The sequence below is a fragment of the Uloborus diversus genome, chromosome 8, assembly GCF_026930045.1.
Source record: "Uloborus diversus isolate 005 chromosome 8, Udiv.v.3.1, whole genome shotgun sequence".
Lineage (NCBI taxonomy): Eukaryota > Metazoa > Arthropoda > Arachnida > Araneae > Uloboridae > Uloborus > Uloborus diversus.
The window spans coordinates 33,785,900-33,807,552 of record NC_072738.1 but is presented as its reverse complement, the minus strand read 5'-3'; the positions used below and the strand labels follow the sequence as shown (position 1 = coordinate 33,807,552).

General features: G+C 34.3%; 1 protein-coding gene across 1 annotated transcript in view; it reads right to left on the bottom strand.

Annotated features, from left to right (window-relative positions):
- LOC129228011 (uncharacterized) overlaps positions 1-20,914 on the bottom strand; it is an 85,272-nt gene extending 64,358 nt beyond the window's left edge. Inside the window, exons 1-8 of the mRNA XM_054862639.1 lie at positions 20,911-20,914; positions 17,490-18,718; positions 15,611-15,875; positions 14,536-14,999; positions 13,436-13,539; positions 12,672-12,943; positions 10,994-11,157; positions 8,406-8,569 (exon numbers count right to left, since the gene is read on the bottom strand). Of these exons, the coding sequence (XP_054718614.1) occupies positions 8,406-8,569; positions 10,994-11,157; positions 12,672-12,943; positions 13,436-13,539; positions 14,536-14,999; positions 15,611-15,875; positions 17,490-18,718; positions 20,911-20,914 (2,666 nt within the window). The remainder of the gene's footprint in view (positions 1-8,405; positions 8,570-10,993; positions 11,158-12,671; positions 12,944-13,435; positions 13,540-14,535; positions 15,000-15,610; positions 15,876-17,489; positions 18,719-20,910) is intronic.
- Between the last annotated feature and the right edge of the window lie 739 nt (positions 20,915-21,653).

The window sequence follows — 21,653 nt, the reverse complement described above, 5'->3', positions numbered from 1 at the left end:
ATCTCAAATGCCTCTGAACAAAGTACTGTGATAAAAAAATGAAATAACTGTAATTCGTTATGTAAATAACGTAATATATATGATTCTGTTATCTCATACCTTTGCATCAACTTAATACTGGAGTTAAGCTTTGTGAAGAGGAGTATGTGGAAATTAATCAATTTTATTTTATGGCTTACATTCAAAACTGTTTTAGACATCACTTTGTTCGTAAATCTTTAGTTTTCTTTGTGATATTTCCTTTTTAATTAGTGAACTTGGTGGTTAACGTGTTTAAAAAAAATCACATTTCTGTTTTTGAATATTTTATCTTTCATTTCAATGGACTCTAGCAATATAACTTTGTTTACGTGTAGTTTAAATGTTTCCATTCATAGTCAATTGAGGTAGTGAGAAGCAAAGTCATGTAAGAGGACATTTTCAAGTTTTGAGTAAAACGCGTTTAAAGATAAGGTGTAGTTTAAATGTTTTCATGCATACTCAATTGTCCAAATAGTCAAATTTCACACATTTGTTTTGAATATTATATCCTTCATTTCAATGAACTCGAGCAGTATAACTTTATTTACGTGTAGTTTAAATGTTTCCATTCATAGTCAATTGAGGTAGTGAGAAGCAAAGTCATGTACGAGGACATTTTCAAGTTTTGAGTAAAACGCGTTTAAAGATAAGGTGTAGTTTAAATGTTTTCATGCATACTCAATTGTCCAAATAGTCAAATTTCACACATTTGTTTTGAATATTATATCCCTCACTTCAATGAACTCGAGCAGTATAACTTTATTTACGTGTAGTTTAAATGTTTCCATTCATAGTCAATTGAGGTAGTGAGAAGCAAAGTCATGTAAGAGGACATTTTCAAGTTTTGAGTAAAACGCGTTTAAAGATAAGGTGTAGTTTAAATGTTTTCATGCATACTCAAATGTCCAAATAGTCAAATTTCACACTTTTGTTTTGAACATTATATCTTTCCTTTTGATGAACTCTAGCAATATAACTTTATTTACGTGTAGTTTAAATGTTTTCATTCATAGTCAATTGTGAATAACATATTTTTGAATTTAGAGATAAACATTTTCTTCTAATTTTTGAGTCTCCCTCAACATATCTTGTAATTATTTTATTTGTTACGCACCTGCTTGTTGAGACGTTAACTGTATGTCCTCAAATCTTGACTCTGTCAGTACCGCGGAAAAATGATACACTGCTCAAAACAATTAGGGGAGCACATGGTTTTAACAAAATTACGCAAAGATGCATACTAATAAATAACATAAAATGTATGTACATATAAACATCCATAATTTTAAGCCTACCAGGAAACGGAAAAAGAAAACTTTATATGCCAATCAATGTTCATGACGTCAAAAACCAGAAAAAGGAGATAAGAGCAGAAATCGAGATGTTGCAGAAACGTCCGTTTTATTGCCGTAACTGTGAAATTCGATTGCACAGTATTTTTTCTTGAGACAAGGTTACTTGAGAATGTCTTAACAGAGTGATTTACCGGAATCCATGACATGACATCTTATAGGCAGACGCAAACATAACGTAGTGTCGCGGACGCTGTTTGAGTCTCCAAAAGTGTTGTTGCAAGGCTTTGGAATCAATTCCAAGAGACAGGAAATGTTAGACGTCGACCAGGGCAAGGTCGGCCACATGCCACTGAAGCAACTGATAACCAGTATATACTGTTAATAGCCCGTCGAAACAGAACAGAGAATGCTACGCAGCTGCAAAGACAGTTACTTTTGGCAACAGGACGAAGGATGTCCAGCCAAACAGTACGTAATCGGCTTCATGAGGGAGAGCTCTATGCACGTAGGCCAATGGTCCTCATTCCGTTGACCCCACGCCACCGTGCTGCCCGAAGATGATGGGATATTGAACATCGAGATTGGGAGCAACATGATTGGAGCCAAGTGTTGTTTACAGATGAGTCCCAAATCAGCCTGGAGTGTGACATCCGACGCTTTCTGGTATGGAGGGACAGGGGCACTCGAAATAACCTCACATTCATTCGTGAAAAGTCACAATACAGATGAGTTGGTTGGATGGTATGGGGTGGAATCAGCATGGGCGGACGTACGGACCTGCATAGCATTCGGAATGGCACTTTGACTGGCCGAAGGTATGCATACGAGATACTGCGACCTCATGTCATCCCTTACTCTGGAACCATTGGAGATTCCGTTGTTTTCCAGAATGATATTGCCCGACCGCATAGAGCTCGTCTGGTAGAGAACATGCTTGAAGCTGAAACAATACAGCGTATGGAATGACCAACGTGCTCTCCTGACCTGAATCTAGTCGAGCATGTTTGGGACATGCTCGGACGACGCATTGCTGCGCGATCAAGGCCGCCTGTTACTGTTCGAGACTTGGAAATTGCACTTCTTGGGGAGTGGAACAGTATTCCCCAAAGTCAGATAGATAACCTCATCGCATCCATGGCAAACAGGTGTGCAGCAGTCTTAGGTGTTCGAGGAGCCCACACGCCTTATTAAAACTTATGCATCATGTCTAAACAGTGTCTTTTTTCATCATTTACATGTAACCAAATTGTTGCCCTAAATCATCTTTTTACGTTTTTTCCATACTTTCAAAGCATTAAAACTTAATTCCAATTTTTTTACGTCTTTTTTTCTGTAGTGCGCATTGATACGCGTGTACTATCCATTGTATGCCAATACATAGCCGTCTCGCCCGGTTTTCTTCACGTTTTTGCTTGCTCCCCTAATTGTTTTGAGCAGTGTATTTTGGAAAACCTAATATATCTTTTATGTTATCTAATTCAAATCCTAAAAGAGATAAAACGTAATAAACTTGCTCATGAGTAAATATTAGATAATACGTGTTTTTCTGATTATGCAAATTAAATTTTAGAAATTTGGTTTAAAGCAGAAAAGAAGGATTAAGGCTGTTAAGCTGCACAAAGTCGAAATTCAAGGCCTCATTCGCTTTTGATAAAATAATACTTCCGTTTCTATGATTCTCACTTGCATATGCTATAGCTCTAAATAGGGGTGTGACTTCGATGTCGATGTTTTCAAAATATCGATACCTTTGTTAAAACATCGTTGTTTCAGGATCGGTGGTTTTTCTAACATCGATGTTTTGTGTTAGATGATTTGTAGATGTAGATGTTTTATGATTGAACCGAAAGTGTCTTTAATGAATATGTTTACAGTTATGATGAAGACTTCAGTATTAGTTCGGGATCGTAGCATCTATTATATCGGAAAGCTTTCTATAGCTGGTTGTCTATAGAAATATACTTACACTACAGAAAAGTTCACAATATTTTTTTTTTTCCAGCTGTTAGAATGTTGAGTTTTCCTAAAGTTTTCAACAAACTTGAAAATGTGTTTACATTTCTGTTTTCCTCCAAGATATATTTGAAACTGTAATGTAGTCCTCTACTCTAAACAAGTTGTTCATAGTTTTCTTTTAAGTACCATTCTATCACTAATATGTTTTTCAAGTCGCTACAAATATTTATAATCTTTGAATGTATTTTGCGTTTTAAGTATTATTTGTAAAATTCTTAAATGTAATAATGATGGAAATAAGTATACTAGAGCAATTATTTAGAAGTAATATTTCCTTTGCATTGCTTTTATTTTTTTATTTATTTCCTTTTCTTTTTCTTTCTACTCCTTCTTTTTGATGTGTGTGTGTTATCTAGTAGAAAAATATTGCAAATTTCTCTGAGTAATTCGCAATATTTATTATATGGTCTTCCTTTCAGTGTTTGTACTATTCATGTGGCTGGAACCCCTATAACTGGAAAGACCGACTCATCCGCCATGTTGGAGCAAGCAAGAACAAGCGTACTTATCGCACAACAGAGAAATACAGAATAAAAGCCATTCCGTAGAACACTGCAGCATGTTAGCAAAGATTACAGAGCATTTATAACGGCATGATATAGTAAAATCATGAGAAATAGATCGATATTAACTTCACACAAGCGAGCTCCATTTTTAGGCTGCCAGTCACTCGTCGGCTATTAATTATCCATTTATTTTTTCTTTCTGCATCTGCTGGAAATCTGATAAGCTGAAATCTTTTTTTTTTTTTTTTTTTTTTTTTTTTTTTTTTGGAGCTGTTTGCACAACTAGCAGCCAAACAACCACCCATTTGACTCAATTTAACATATACTAAAGAAATGTAAACATCAGCGGCAATGCTATCGCTGCGAAGCACTGGATCAAGTGTGCTCTGAAACGCCGGATGCGTCGGCTCCTCCACTACAGGGGCCTTACATGTGGCAAAAGGCGATATTCTTGTTACATTGTACTGATATTAAACTTTTTTTGTACATCACTAACTTTTCTTCAACAGTTCAAACAACTTTGTTATTAATTAATAAACATAGGCTGTAAATTCAACAGCACTAATACTGCTATTAAAGTATATTATACAGAAATATGCATGAAACATTCGATGTTTCAGGACATCGCTGCTTCAAAACATCGATGTTTGGGGGTCAATGCATCGATATCATCAATGTTTTAACTTTTCTTTTTCGGTTATTTGAAATTTTAGCAACTGATAGGTGCCCAAATTTCGGTGACCTGGGACTGTACCCCCTGTGGCCTTTGCTTAATCTAGACTTGTATGGTATGCTTCATTTTGCAATTCTATCATCATTCTTGCCTCTATAATTTCAGGAATATGAAGAAATTAGAAATAAAGAAGTTAGAGATTAAGCAATTTACTTACACATAATCTCGCTAACTTTTATATGCTTGGAATAGATCTTGCTTCTGTCATCTTAAGTGAAAGATAAACATATAAATGTGAAATAGTCACATAACACTCGAGAAGCATGAAATATACTCAAATAATAGATATTTAAACTTCAAGACAGGTAAAACTGAAAATTTTAAACTTGCGCCTCATGATTCGATAGTGCAATCGCTAGAGAAGAACTGTGGTTGGAAATGAAATGCAACATTTTATCAATAAATCGATAGTGTTGTTTGTAGTTTGTTGTTGTTCTTTTTTTCCCCTTGGGTTTCGCACGTGGACCATAGCTTCATTTTGGTTCCACGCTGATCACGATATTGATGAAATATTTTCCCAACATTTCTACGTACGTCGTGTTAACATTCGCATGCTGATTGGCCTTTATTTTTTCTGTCATTAAAGGTTCATTTTATCTCACGTGTTGTGTTTTGTAAATTACTTTATGACATCAATTGGAACACAAAAGCTCAAGCTCAAATTAGCTGTAGCTCAGCAAAAATTTTCCCCTGGAAGTATCACAAAAAGCAGATCTTTATCCTGTGAGTGCCGGTCATAACTGCTGTTAGCATTAACACACTAGAAAGTCGCCAATCAAGGTATGACGGGTGAAAATTCCTTCTACTCTTCTACACTCCTACAATTGCCTGTTTGGTGATATTTTGATAGGTGAAATTTTACCTCTAACACCAGTGGATTAACCCTTAACTCCAGTAGATAGCGTTCATTCTTTGCGTTTCTTCATTCCCCTGAAATGACACAGTCTTACCAGTAAAACAGTTTAGTTACGGGATCGAGTTTAGCCTTGTCACAACAAAGCCTTTCCCTGCATGTTAATCATTACTAAAACACATTATGAAATTGTCATGCCGTGGCGCGAGTTTCATTGTTGAAACACGCATGTTACTCGATCATCGGCTATCATTTATATGAGAACTAGAAAATCGCCCGTCAATGTATGACGAGTGAAAATTGCTTCTACATTTGAGCGAAGCCATCGCCTGATTGGAGATATTTTGATAGTTGAAACTTATACCCTAACTCCAGTGGACTAACCCTAAACTCCAGTAGGTAGCGTTCATTGTTGACCACTTTCTCGTTTCTTCATTCCCCTGAAATGACATAATCTTACCAGTAGAACAGTAAAGTTACCGGATCAAGTTCAGCCTGGTCACAATAAAGCCTTTCCCTGCATGTTAAACATTACCAAAACATATTATCAATAAAATCATGCCGTGGCGCGAATTTCCTTGTTGAATCACGTGCGTTACTCGATCATCGGCAATTATAGACATGAGGATGCTGGAATTGGAAATATAGCTTAAAACTAAAAATTTAATTAGTGCTTAATTCTTTCCCTCGCTAAACCCTATCGTAAAACCATAATAACATTCCATGCAAACATAAACATCAACTTATTATGTGGTTTTTGCGGCAGGTAAGAAACCGGCATTACTGCTCCAATTTTTTGAAGCACCTCCCCTATTAGCAGCAATTGCTGTGCAAAACAAGAAGAGAAACCGGTAGTTGCGACAAATCATCTAATCCTCAATTCAGTTACCGGATTTGAGATTTCTTGGTATGCTCAATGAGCTTGTTCGGTACAGGTACTTTCAACTTTCTCTCTTGGGGAAAAAGGTTTTAATTCAAAATTTCACTCAACTTTTCTCTATCTCCTTCTTGTTAACAGGCTGCTAAAACAAAATTCACAAGAGAGCAGTAAAACTACTTTGATTGATCATTTGGCATTAACTTCAAAACCAGGATTACATCTTCTTATTGGTGGTTTTGAAAGAAAACCTCTCATGTTCTGATGTTTTTATTATTATTTATTTATATATTTTTTGCCATGGCGACTGCGAAATATACTTTGGGACGCAATGTTAATGCCAACCATTCTCATCCGGCAGAAGAGGAGATCTAGGCTTTTGTTAGAAAAAGTATCGGCATAAAATAGTAAAATAATTCAAAAATTCTTACATCTGTGCTTTGATATATTCGTGTTCTAATGCTAGCAAAAGCTGTGTTATTAAACCTGCAGTCACTCCCTCTAACTAATACCACTAAGAATCTCGTGGATGTATTCATAGCAAAAGAAAGAGAGAGAGAGAGATTTGTAGGGATTTTGTTTGTAACTTTTAAGAGTTTTTTTTTTCCTCCCTTTGTTAATCTCCTTTTATGAAATCACGGTTATGTACAAGTATGGCTATGGCTCGCCATTTAAATCGATCGATGTTCAATGATAAAATCAAGATTCGTGAAAAGTCAAGACAATAAGTTGAAAGAATCACTGACACCAGAATGAAATTAACAGTTGAAAAAAAAATATAATTTGCATTAACAACTTTCCTATACTATCCGTAAAACGTTGTGCAGTGAAAACATCGATTGCGTTAAGCTAAAAAAAAAAAGGAAAAAACCCAAAATGTTAAACCTGTTTAATCTCTCAGATTTATTCATCGCATAACATATTCTTCCACCAAATTCTTCAATTTCATTCAAAGGGATAACATATTTTGTAGTGCATTAAAAACAATAAAATGAATAGACAGTACTGATGCAAAATGTTTTTTAATTAAATAAATTACAATGATTAGAATGCATACAATATAAAAATGACAAAACTTGGGACAATTGAAAAAAAATAATTATAGCTTTTTTCTCTTTATAATCACAATCGCTTTTCCTTATTCTGCACCTGCATCGAGAAAAAAGGTATCTATATGCGAAACCCAGTTTCTGTATTTTTTGTATTACCAATTTGGCATACGGCAATTTTTCTCGTTGCATGTGTCAGAAAAGGTGACAAAATGGCGCAGATATTAGAATACATCGGTATGAGAATGTACATTTAATCTCTTAAATTGAGCAGACAAAATGGCATTATAAATCGATTTCAATTTTTAAAACATATTATTCATGAGCTTCAGAAAAAAAAGCTTCATTTATGCATATGTGGTAAATAGATTTTAAGTGAAATATTTTTTGGTTCTATAGTTATTTCTTATTTATCTTAATAATGGAAAATAGACGTGGTTTACAATTTTTTCGCCTAAAATATGCTCTATTAAAGTTAATACTTCTGAAGTTACTTGTATTGAAGTTACTACTAGTATTGATTAGTTTTAGTCAATAACTTTTCAAAAATCATTTCTCTTTTTTACATTATTTCAAAAATTAATATTACACTCTGAAAGTCATCACGTCTAAAATCTTTCTTTGAATAATACGAGTGCTAGAAAGTATTATTCAACAATTTAAAAATACTTAGTTGCTGATTTAAATTACTTTTATTTAAAACTACTTCTTCTGAAGTTGATTTCTGGTTTTCTTCAGATATTTAAAATACAATGCTGAGGAAATTACTTTACTCATAAAGAGCCAGCTAGTTTTATAAAATTAAATAATGCTTGTGCTTAAAAAATATAATTCTACTTTTCTTGTCACTGAATGGAAAATTATTTCCTCTCATGACATTGTTTTTCTTGTTATGTGATAGTCTTTAAGTTAAGTATTTCACTTGTTGACAAAAATTTTAACGAACACGATCAACACATAAATGTAAAAAATATTATACTTAAATTTGTCTACCAGTAGACAAAAAGGAAAAATATCTACAATATCAGTTGACGGATTTGGCATCAATCAGCTCTTATCCGTATCGGTAAATCACAGTATCAATCCAGCTTCTGTACTTGGCAATATTGACGTAAATTCCTGGGACTCCAGGTTGGCCGCAGCCGATACCCCAAGAAACTAAACCAGCAACTTTCCAAGTACCATCTTTATCACAAACCAATGGGCTGCCTCCGTCACCCTGAATTTTGCAAAAAATAAATCATTAATTCAAGAAAAAGTAAAAGTACTTAAACTAAGAAATAGATTGACAAGTCACATATTTGTGCCACAAATCTACAAATTGTTTGGCAAAAAAATTGAGAAAAAGAGTTGTATGTGTGGCATGGGCGGATCCAGAAATTGCTCAAGTAGGGTGCGGCTGATTTTTTAGTTTACCTCCACTACGTTTAACTAATTTACACAAGCTTTGGGGAGGGGGGGGGGCACCACATCATTTTTATCTGACACAACTTAAATAGAGAGATTAATCCAAGGAGGTCCCCGTAACTGTTCTTTTCCTATTCCGTTGAAATTAGCCCTCTTAACTTCAACAATAAAAGTTTTCGGGAGAGAGATTTGAACCCCATTCCTTTCTTTAATGTCGTCAAAGATGGCTTCCACTTGCGTTTTAGAACATCAATTCGGAAAAATTGCCAATGCAGGGTCCTTCATGGGAGGGGCTATCGTCCCCATTGCCCCACCCTTGTATCCGTCCTTGATGTGTGGGGAAGTAATTTTTTTACAAAATTTAAAACGATCCGACAAAAGATTGAAATGACGCTGTCGAAGACTTGGCAGGACTAATGAAGTTCTCAGGCAATGCCTACACTCTGCCTCAATAAAATAAGCAACAACCAGTTAAATAGCAAGACACGAGAAGAAGAAAGTTAGCAGGGGGGGGAAATTCCATATGTATGCCGTTGAACTGTTAAAGCAGTTCCGCATTAAAATATTTATATAACTATGCATTGGTTGTATAATGTTATAAATAAATAAAACGGGCTCATTTTAGCAGCTGTTATTTCTTTCGTTGCATTGGATAATACGTTTATATGATTCTCAATTCTTCATTTTTTTGTTTCAAATTTCTGAAAACGAGTCTACATCTCCAGTAGAGTAAGCATTTCAAATTTTATATGTTTAGTATGAATTGAGGATATTAAAGTTTATTCTTCTTATTTGAAATTTGAGTTGCTTTTCTGTGTTATTTTTCGTGGCACTCCCAAATGTTCTGTTGAACAATCTATGAAAATCCAATGCATTACAATAAATTGCTTTCATTTTATAACTATTTTTCTGTTTGTTACTTTTTTTTTTTTTTTTTTTGAGAAAGAGTTAAGAAGTTTCAGGGTGTGGTTACTATTTGTCAAAATTGGAAAGAACAACATCCGAAATGAATTAAAGATAAAGGTTGACAGCGAATGCTAAGCTTTATTATAAATTCTAAAATATGCAGAAAAAATATATTTGTTTTGTCCGAGTCGTATCTCTCCCAAATCGTACAACTTCTGATTTTTTTTTTTTTTAATTTTAATTATCGAGTTTAAACTACCATATTGGAAAAACAAGGAAGCTTCTTTCATTTTTTTACGGAAGACTCAACTCGTTGCGCAAGTGCCTCATTTAGTACTTGTCATAACCCACTTTTTCAAGTTTCATGTGAGGCAGTGAGAAACCAAGGGATGTAAGTGGACATCGTAAAGTTTTGAGTAAAACGTGTTTAAAGTTCCGTTCCTAGTTTTTCTAAATCATACTGTATAACAGCTACTACCAGGGCTACTGGTACTGTCTCTTGTCCCAAAACAGAGGAGAGGTTCACCTACGATTTGCACTAATTATCTCCAAATTTTTAACTTTAGCACTTACATCCCTTTAACTATCTCTGCCTCACATGTAGTTTTTGATCATATTATGTAAGGATATATCAAGAACTAAGTTGTGTGCAAGTTACCTATTAAATTACAAAGTGGTTAGTTATTTTATTCTCTTAAATTATCCACGCTTTTAGGTAGGTATCTTTTGTTTGAGATTAGAAATAACATTTTTAAAACGATATGTAACTGCCTGAATCATATCTCGCTTGGGCTTCGATGTAACACCAAAAGGACACTGGATGATGTCCTCAATAAAATCCTACCTGATCTTGGTGAATGGTTTTTGCTCTGTGCACATGAAGAAAATTAGATGATAGATATTCCGTGATGCTTCGCGTGTGAAACTAAAGCGTTTAAAGGTTTTGGCCGTTCAAAGTTAAAAAGTCAAAATTCATATTGGGCTAACTAAATCATAATTAAGTGGGGATCGAGGAAGGAGTTTTTTTTTTTTTTTTCATCTGTATCCATCTTCTAGCATGACGCCTTAGATTTTACTACGCAAAAATTTTCGCCAAATCTCCTCCGATACTGATAGCCTCTAATCCTATTCGTATTCAAGGGATTGAAGACCATCAAGGAAAGAAGTACTGATTGCCGTAAGATCTTGAGACAAATTATTTAATATTTCAATGTGTATAACCAAGTTTCGATTTGCGATAAAATTTTCTCTACAATTTGGGGAAATCTCTTACCTTGAAAAAAATTGAAAAACTACACCATTCAAAGGCTAATTTAGAATTTAATCTTACCGTGCAAGCGTCTTTTCCTGGTTCACCACCGGCACATAAGAATCCTGGATGCAGCTGATAGCTTCTTCCAAGACGAGTTTGCTTCAACCTATGCTCACAGTCCCTGTGACTTAACATCGGGATGTCGACTTCTTTCAAGACACTTTGATACTCCCCTTGTTCACCTGTAAGGAAAAATCACATAATTTTTAAACTCAATAATGTAATAAAACTTTAATAATACCAATAAAAGTAATGGAATCATATTACCATAATCAGATGTCAAAAAAATACATGAATGCTAAGAATGCACATAAATCTTGAGAATATCTTGCTTATTTTTTAAGATTGGGCAATACTTTTAGATCACTCATTTCTAATACATTCTTATAGCAAAAGATACTTAAAGGAACTTTTATTTTTTCTGTCACAAAGTGCGACGTAGAAAACAAATATAGAGGAGAGAACTCTTTCCAAAGTAAAAATAATCAAAGTGAAAGAGAGAAGCAAAAGGGGAAACAAATCAGAAATCATCATTAGGGGCGTGAAAACCTTGCGTTTTTCTCTCTCAATGAGTCTGATATTCCGGGAAATGTTGCTGTGAATACGTCAAAACATTACAGTACAAGAAGCAAGAAGTTTACCTTTCAAGGAACAACTAATTTGAAAAGTCCGCCTATTTGAAACTTAATTATAAAAAAGCAAATGCAGCTATTTGCAAAATTTTGCAGACATGTATTTCAAATCTACAAAGAATACCGTTTGGCGACAGATTTTCTAACATAGAAACGATGAATTTCTGAAGTAGCTCTTATCTGTAAACGTTCACATAACTAACTTCATCATCCAAAAAATCTGTTCTAGGCATTCAAACTTCATTGAAATGGAATGACACTAATTTCATCCAAGGCAGAAAATACCTTTCTTGTATCATAATGACTACTTACTAACGCAAAAAATGACTCGTAAAATCTATACCTCACAGCCAAAAGGACTAAGTCCAAAAACTACGGTTGTCTGTTTATTAGTGCTTTGTATGTAGAAGCCTTTCCTGCATCGAGCTATGTGAACGTACTTCTTAAAAAAAATCCTTTTCAATTTTTTATCAGGGTTAAAAGAGCGCGCTTCCCATCCTTTGCATGCGCCATAAAAGAGTTTTCCCTCTCTACAAGTAAAATTATAATGTGACTTACGTTCCTCAGGCTCTGAGGTACAGAAATGTATTATGCATTTAATAACTTATTTAACCGCACACAATTTAAGCAGTTGAATATTGTGTTGAACCTTGTTTCAGATTTCGAGAAGTGCTTTAAAAAGAAATATTACGCTTGTTCTACAAAAACTTAAAAGATTTTTCATCTTTTAAAGTTTCTCATACGCTTTAATGTACTGTACAGTCAAAAAAGCACAAAGTTTCCCTGATTTTTCATTCTCAAACTAAAAATTTTAAATGAAACTAAAACATTCAGTTTTTAGAAAAACTTCCCTTTAAAGTAGATTACATTCTATTCCAGGGTACCTGCTTCATGTATTTTGAAATTCTTGATCTAATCCTCTAGCAACCGACTCACACACATACATTCAGAGAGAAGCTATTAGGTAGGGGTTGTGCCTCACAAATAGATACATAGTATTCGTCAACCAATAAATCAAATGTAAAAATTTTAATCACTACTTTGATAATTGATTTTCTTCTTACCAAAAGCATTCTTTCCCCATCCAGTCACCCAACATCTAAGGTTGTCGAATCTTTCGTTTAATTCAGGCAGACAAGCTGGCGAGATGTGGGGCGATGTGGGGTCCACGGGAGATTCCAGTCTCAAGAGAGCCAAGTCATTTTGCAAGTTACCCGGGTAGAAATCAGGATGAACCACAGCTTCTACAACGTACTTTTCAACGTAAGGGTAAAATTCATCGTCTCTGTGCACGTCCCAGTCTCCAAGACGAACTTTCAACTCGTCAGCGTTATGCCTGAAGAATAAATTAATAAATAAAGGGAATGTTTTCAGAACAGAATATCAAATAATAATGCTACTATTGTGATTCAACATCATTATTCCATATTATAACTCTTAAAATTTTAAAATTCGTTTGAAGATAAATAAATCAACGTTAGTAACGAACAACTTCTCCCCTCCCCTCAAAGAAACATGTTTAGAGGTGGAAAGAAACTATTCTTTCAATGAAGAAAAGTTTCAGTCGCATATTCTTAGAATTTGATTTAGTTCAGATTAAAAATGAACTTCAGATAACGTATTTAACTTGTAAGACAGACTTTTTACAATTAAAAAGTCAGTCGCATATTCTTAAAATTTGATTTAGTTCAGATTAAAAATGAACTTCAGATAACGTATTTAACTTGTAAGACAGACTTTTTACAATTAAAACGATATTTAAGAATAAATTTAGGACATTCATAAATTTCCAACAAGTGATTGAGATCTAAACCCAAACCATACTTACTTTTTCAAACAATGAGCAGCGGTTGCAACCCACTGGCTCGAAATGAGAGTACCTCCGCAAACAAACAAATTATTGCCAGGGCCAACTTTCAATAAAATGGCAGCCTGAAATGTAAAACATGCTCTTATTATTTGAATAGGCAAAGAATTTTATCATTAATTTCGATAACAGGATATTTTATCTTCGAGACTATCTTTCACTTTCTTGAGTGATTTAGCAAAAATTAATCATTTCAACAAATCATGAAAAAGGGGGTTAAAGTCAGAGCAATTGCTAGACATACTTTTCCAATCTATTCATGCAGTTTTTTTGTAGACAAGTGAGAACTTGTTTGAAAAAACGAAAGTATAAAATTGAGTTCATTCTTGTTAACGATTATAAACTCTCAAAAATGTGTATAGTTTTGCAGATAATTATCTTAAGCATGTTCTCAGCACTGTATTTTTGTAGATAAGTATCTTAAGTATGTTCTCAACATTGAATTTTTGTAAATAATTATCCAAGTATGTTCTCGACATTGCAATTTTGTAGATAATTATCTTATATGTGTTCTCAACATTGTATTACGCGGATTACTGCATTGTTGAAACAACCTTCCATACTCCCTAACTAGTTCATTAGTGCAGATAGATCAATATAACCATTTTCTACTAACCTGCAGTGTGGGTTGCATCAATATTCGGTGCTATTAGAAGTTCAAGACATACGATTTTTGCAAATTGAAATATTAAGTACATTCAAAGAATTGGAACAAGTTTTTAAACTTGTTTTTCCATTTCTTGAAGACAAGTACTAAAGGATAAAATGATTTCTCCGGAAGAAAATCTATATTACAATTGATTTGACTACTAAGTAACTGCGAACAAAATTACAAATGAACAAAATAATCAGTTGAAAAACGTACATGGCATAAAACATCACAGTATGAAGGAGAAAAAATCTATTTCTTGCCAATAAAATGCATTTGAATATTTTCTACTAAATGATTTGCGAAGTCTTTTGGACTGAACCGATCTATAGGTTGTCTTGTTATCTATAACTATTGGTATCAAGTAAATCATCTGTGATTGTGAACGAGGCAGAATAAGTGTTACACTTACTTGCCAAGGATATTCTCCGAACTCCGAAGCATCATCATGATATTGCAAATTGTTCACTCGTCCATGGACTCCCAATCCATTTCTTGCTCCACACTGACCTTGCTGCAGTTGGGGTTGTGGTTCTGTGAAGTCCCCATGAGGGTACAGAGGCTTAGGTGGCCTTAATGTAGGTGGTGGATAAACGGGCTTTGGTTGGGGGTGATAACTTGGCTGAGGTTGGTACACTGCTTCCTGTGGCTGGTACACTGGCTGAAGAGACTGGACGGGCTTTTTCTGTGGATATATGGGCCTAATGGAACGGTTAGGGTTCACGGGTCGTTGTTGCTGGGGAGGGCGGTAAGCTGGCTTCGGTGGTCTTTGGAAAGAAGGCTGTTGTGGGTGTGGGTAGTTGGGTGGCCTGGGACGTCTTTGAGGTTGAGGTACTTCTTGGGGAACTAACACAATTTGTTGTTCTTGTGGGTGTCCTGTAAAGGAATTAATATTGAGGTAAAGAAAAATTAAAATATACTTACATGTTATTGCTACTTTTTTTATTTTTGAATTCTTGTAATATGTTTTTTTTTTTTTTTTTCAATCTACAGAGCATTGCTTTTCTACATACCATGTGAAAATGTGTTTTCGGACAAATTTCTTCACCCATAACTCAAAAGAGTTGTGGCCTATCAATTTACATAAGTTTCCTAGATTTCAAAAACTATTCATTTTTGTAATTCTTTAATCATGGTAAAGCTTCTGATTGTTTTGGCTTTGCAGATTACTGATTTCCTACTTACCAGGACAAAGTTTTTTTTTTTCTTTTGAATGAATTGTTGGTTGTCAACTAAACTGTAGGATATATCAATGTATGCGAGTAGTTTTCAGGACTTGAACATAAATATTTTTTGCCGTTGAATTAGGATTAATTTAAAAAGATGTATTTCAAATATGTGTTAGCTTTGCTTCCTTTTTAAAAGCATGTTAAAGAAGAACATTTTAGCAAAACAGAAGGTTACAATTACACAACATTTTAACAAATCACCTTGTTGTTGGTAGTAGTCTTGATTAACGATAAAGGCTTGAGGTTGTTCCTGGTTACCTTGGATCTGATGAATATTGATTCCTTGCAGACCAGGAGGAAGGATGCCAGGTGGGAGCTGGCTCAAGTCAATTTCTGGATGCGGAATGGGGTAGTTGTCAGGGCTGAATGGCAACAGACCACCGGGAGCAGACCTCCTGGGAACACGGCAGCACCTCCTCAAGAGACCACAACTGTCCTTTACGTTGTTGAGTCCAATCATTCTCGCCATGATGTCTTCAGTGTAAGGTGGAAGGGATTCAGCTTCTGAGAGGGTGGAGTCAGTCTGTAATAGAATTACATACTTTAGAATTACAGTGAAACCTGTGTAAGTTGATCACTTGCGGTGCACTACTTTAGTGGTCAACTTAAACAGGTGGTCAACTTATAGAGGTTGAATTATATGATATAAGACCTAATTCTGCGCCTGAAAATAGCGGTCAACTTAGACAGGTGGTCAACTTAGGGTTGTCAACTTCACAGGTTTTACTGTACTTTCCGAGTAGCATATGGTAAAAAATGCTTAAAATTTCATTTTTGAGAATCCGATGTAGCTATGTGTGGTCGAGAATGGACATTATACAGAATGGAAGGTAATTTTACTATTAAGAGTGGTATATGAGTATGCAGTTTAAATTTGCAAAAAAGTAATAATTATGTTTATTTTTGCTCTCACATCATTAGTGTGAATTTGGTTGAAATAAAAAACTATTTTCCTTATATTCTTTGACACATAACTATGTTGATGTATTCATAAGTTGTAATAATTGTGCAGGAGTTTATATTAATATAATACAATAGTAAAATAAGTAAAAAATCAAGTAAAATGACACTAAAACATTATTCTGCGGCCACGTGTCTTAGTTTCAAAATCAAAAAATTACGTAAGCAAACCTTTGGAAAAAGATGTTTTGGAAAGCATGTGTATTATTAGATTTGAAAATTAGTAATGAGATTGTTTCATGTCGTCGTATATTCTGAAACAAAAATGTTTTAGTAAACTTATATATTTGTATTTATGTCAAAAAAAAAAAAAAGAAGAAATGTCTTCCAAGTGAAACTCTTGCCTTCAGCTCTTTTCCAAGCAACAATTATATCCCTGTTAAACACCCTTGAAGATGTGCCCTGTGATATTTGGTTTTAAATGTTTTCTGGCTTGAATTTCAAAAAATACACCATGTTAAGAAAAATTGTGTAAAACTTTATAAAAGCTTTTAGAGCTGCATTTTCTGTCTAAAACAAATGGTTAAGAAAAAATAAAGTATTAAAGATATTAAATTTAATGAACAATATAAAAATCAATCAAACCTTGTGAACTGAATTTCCTGATATTATTTTCATTTCTTTTTGCCAGTGCAATAGAATAATCATTTTTTATAAGTTTATTTTTAATCAATGTTAATTATTCATCGTTTATTCTCATGAATTCATAATTACATTCTTTTCAAACTCCCGAGTTATATAAGTGATTTTAGGAACCAAGATTTTAATTACTTATGTTTAAAAAGAATTTTGGATTCTTAAATTCTTTTCCGCTCGTTCCAAAAAGGAAATGTCGAAATTAAATTTCCTTTGCCAACGTTAATTATAATGAATGTACTGTAATCATAATAAATGTACTACCGCAAAACCAGGGAACATTGCTCCTCTAGGCATAACATTGCTCAAGTTTTTTTTACTGATTTTCGATCTCGAATTGGTAACTTGTCCACCTGTTTACTATTGTCTTCTACCGAGTTGAAAGAGATTCCGCATAGTCAACCACTTCGTCACTGAAGTCCTAGAAAATCAGTAAAAGCTTTTTGGAGCAATGTTATCCCTAGATGAGCAATGTTCCCCCGCTTTACAGTCTACGTTTACTTATAATGAACGAAGCAATGATAAAATCGATATAACTTACTTGATTACCAGCACTTCGCTTAGATACTTTTCTAGCTGACCTCTCATCAATATCATCCCTCTCTAAAGATCTGGCGTTGGTCAAATATCCATTCCTGCACAAATAGAAGGGTACACAGACACACTTGTCTTCTCCACCGTCGCTGTTGATGATATAATTTCCATTTGGTAGTTCATAGATGGCTTCCTGGTCAAACTGTTTGCTTCCTGGTCTGAACTGTTTCGCTGTTGTTTCACTTGTTGGATACTGATCCTTCGATGGCAGTGGTTGAGGAGGATAAGGTCCAGCTGGTGCGTATTCAACATCCTCATCCGTCGATGGTTTAGAAGATACAATGAAATGTCCTCTTTGGGTTTCGGATTTCTTTTCATCTTGAATGTAGTACTCTTTTGGCTTACTTGATTGATATTCTGGTTGTTTATTGGTTTGGTAAGAATCTTGATAAGTTGGCCGTTTGTGGTACTCATCTTCAGAAAGATACCTCACAGCTTCCTTCTCAAGGACTATACCAATTTTTTGCTTGTCCTGCTCTTTAGTTGGTGGTATGTAAAAATCAAGGTTTGATTGTTTGTTGTCTTGTATTCTGCTTCCGTACCGGTCCTGTTTACCGTCAACGGCCTTCTGGTAGCCTTGCCTTTGAACTTTGGAAGACTCTGGTGATGGAATATAGTAGTTCTGAGATTTTGTCTGTTCTTCTTGGTCAATGGAAATCGGAGGGTATGGGCCTCCTTGATAATACAAGTCATCTTCTTCCTGGATGCGCTTAGGGCTCTTTTGCAGAGCTTTTCCCACTCCTTCTTCAGCTTCTTTACCAGCAAGAGCCACAATGGGGATGAAACCCTGCAAAGTCAAACGGCGATTACCAGGATCATCGTTCATTATTCTTCCTTCTCTTTCATTCCCAAGAAAATCGAGATTCATTGCTTTGGAGCTACGACCTCTGGTGATATTTGCTGGTGCAAACGTATCTGAGAAAAGTTCCCTCAAGTAGGCGGCATTCCTTCCACTTGTTTCGTTAGCTGGAGCAAAATCGCCAAAACCAGTAGGGGTGATTACTGCCGAATCATTCTTCGTAGCATTCACAAGAGCATCGAGGACAAGAGCTTCAATTGCTTCTTCAGGAGAAAGTGTTGTCGTGGAGCCTAACTTCTTAGAAGATTCTGACGTGTTCGATGATGCGGTTGCTGCTGTAGTTGAGTTCCAGAACCACGGTGCATCTTGCTGCGTACCTAATAATTTGAGAAAGAAACGTTGAACAGTTGTATTATTGTCTCAATTTAACGGATTCTACTGTGATACGAAATCATAATAATCATGACATGATGCTTAAGATAGATCTTGCTCTTGGTTATTCAATCTAAAACAACTAAATAATTGATTAAAAATAGTCAAGTTATTGTTTTCTTGTTTTAATGAATAATACGGCATAAAATTAGCCATGACATAATTGTTTTAAAAAAAAACATATAAAAATAAAAGAAATAAAAAAATTATCCATTGCTATGCAAACTTTGGATTTGATAATAGTCCATAAAATGCATTTATAATAATTTGTTCATGTAAATAACATTTTATTTTTCATCTCAATATAGGAACGAAAATGAAGTTTGAAAAGTAACTGAACGCAGCTGACAAGGATTTCTACGATTCATTCCTATCGTCGATTAATTACTACAAAATGAATATAATCAGGTAAGAGCGTTAAACAATTTGTCAAAAGGGATAAAAGCATCAAAATATGTGATCATTTTACTGCGTTTGGTCGTTATATTCATCAACATTTGTTTACCCGTTACATTCATCAACATTTGTTTACCCATGCAAAAGGATGTTACCTCAATTTGGAAGAGGATGACCTTCAGGAACTATTTACCGCTGTTTACTCAGTCATTGAGTAATGACTAGAATACGCACTGAATAGCTACCACATTTATCAAGGAAAACCAATTGACCGCCCTATAGTTTTAATTTTGGGCAATAACAACGAGCACACGTCCCCTCACTCCTGCTTTTGTTGTGGTGGCTAAGGACCAAGGACGGATCCATGACTTCTTCCAAGAAGGTGCGAAGTTTCGTTTTTAAAACTTTAAATTTGAAAAAAAAAATTAGTTTGCGGACCCTCTCCCCCTGAAATTATCGAGTATCGTTTAAAATTACATTTCCGGAACTACAGTTTCTAAAAATTAGCAGAGGAAAGAGCTTGAACCCCGATTCTTCCTCTAATGTCACCAAAGATGGTTAAAAGTCACGTTTCTAAGACCTCAAGCTTGAGATAGTCCGAAACATTTTCGGTTGAGAGCTCTCTTCAATTCTTTGCAGACTGTCTAAAAAGCATTTTTGGTACTTCAATGTCGAAAAAATGCCATTAGGGCCTCCCAGGGGAGGGGCAATCGCCCATATCACCCCTCCCTTGTATCCATCCATGATAAGGTCCGTTAATGATAGGTTTAAACTAGGTTAAACTTTAAATTTTAAGCTATGAATTTCATTACACCAAGGGAGGGTATCATCTCTCGTGCTGGTTTTATCAGTGGTATAGAGAATTTCAATTTAGACTTCTTACAGACTTTTAAAATTGATATTTCTCAATGATGCCTGAGATTTGTGTGCATTTTAGCAAAAATGTCCTCATACCTTCTTTCCTATGATTTTGACGTCATTATTACTCAAAATGTAATTACCGGTAAAAATCTTGTTTCAGTAACAAAATGTATGAGCTTATGGATGAAACGAAAACCGACATTTCCCGCATACACTCTAGTCTTCTTTGTATCAATTATTGATTAATAGTTGATTTATTTATTTATCAGAATAAAAAGCAGAACAAATTTGAAAGTTTCAAATTGTTAATATTTACTACATTAGTTTTAAATCACAATGAAAGTATTTTCCGAAAAAATATTTTTTGTTTTTTTTAATTTTTTAAGAAACCTTTCGTAAAGAATTAAATTAAAGGGATGTCACAACGTGCGATTTATCACTTTTATTTGCTTGATTGGAAGCCATATGGCACTCCCATAAACTAGTAATCAAAGTAAGCACTTTGTTGAGAAGGTCGTTTTTCGAAAAAAAGCTAAAGCACAAAATAGTACAGCGAAGTTTGATACATTTTTCTCTGAGTTACAAAGGACTCCTTTTTTAATACAAAAGACTAACGCGTATGCATTCAATGTCAGATGTCTTTTCACTCACAAACTCACATCTTTTTGCATTAAAAAAGCAGTTCCTTATTAACTCAAAATACATGTATGCAATCTTTGTATTTCAATGTGGAGTTATTCATGCTACTTTTATTTAAAAACTATTCGCTGATTATAGGGCGCCATGCAGTGCAAAACAAAGTAACTAAAAGTGGTAGACCGCACACTGCGAAGTCACAGAAAATCATCATATGATTTCAGTTGAAATTTACTAGTACTACCCATATTACTCTATAAAACCATTTCTTGACGTCATTAAATTTTTAACTTGACATTAATAATTTTCACTAATATTTAAGAAATATGGACAAAATATTTATGAAAACTTTAACTTTTAATCTTTAATGCTAAATCCTGTCTAAATATTTAGGAAAAATAATCACCTGTTTCAAATTGTGCGGCAACCAGCGACACACAAACCACCAAACAGCACAACGTTATTTCTCGAAATTTCATTCTCTTTGGTATTCCTGAAAAATAAAAACGCAAAACTTTGTTAAAAGAAAGATTTAAAAATGCATTAGAAACCAAAACAAATTCTGAATAAAAATTTCTGAGCCATAAGAAACTGAACTAATAAACAATGAATTTTTCATACCCTCAATTAAAATATTTTTAAAGATGATTTTACTGGTTACTCAGTTTAAGCTACAGAAGCTAAAACAGAAGCTAAATAAAGTTATGTATTAATTGCTCACATATAGCTTTTGTAGTTTTTGAAACATTTAATTTTAGAGAAAAGAGAATTTTTTTTTTTTATTTTTTAGATTTGATTTGTTTTTAAGCAGATGATGATTACATTTCTCCTTGCCACTTTTGATGTTTGAATAGCCGTACTTTTATGTAACCAGATATTAATAGAGAGGAAAGTTTTGGGTGCACGTGTTAAAAAAATACAAATGAGTCGTTTCTATCATCTAGTTATAGCTTTAAACTTTATGAGTGGGAAAACCTTTTTAGAACG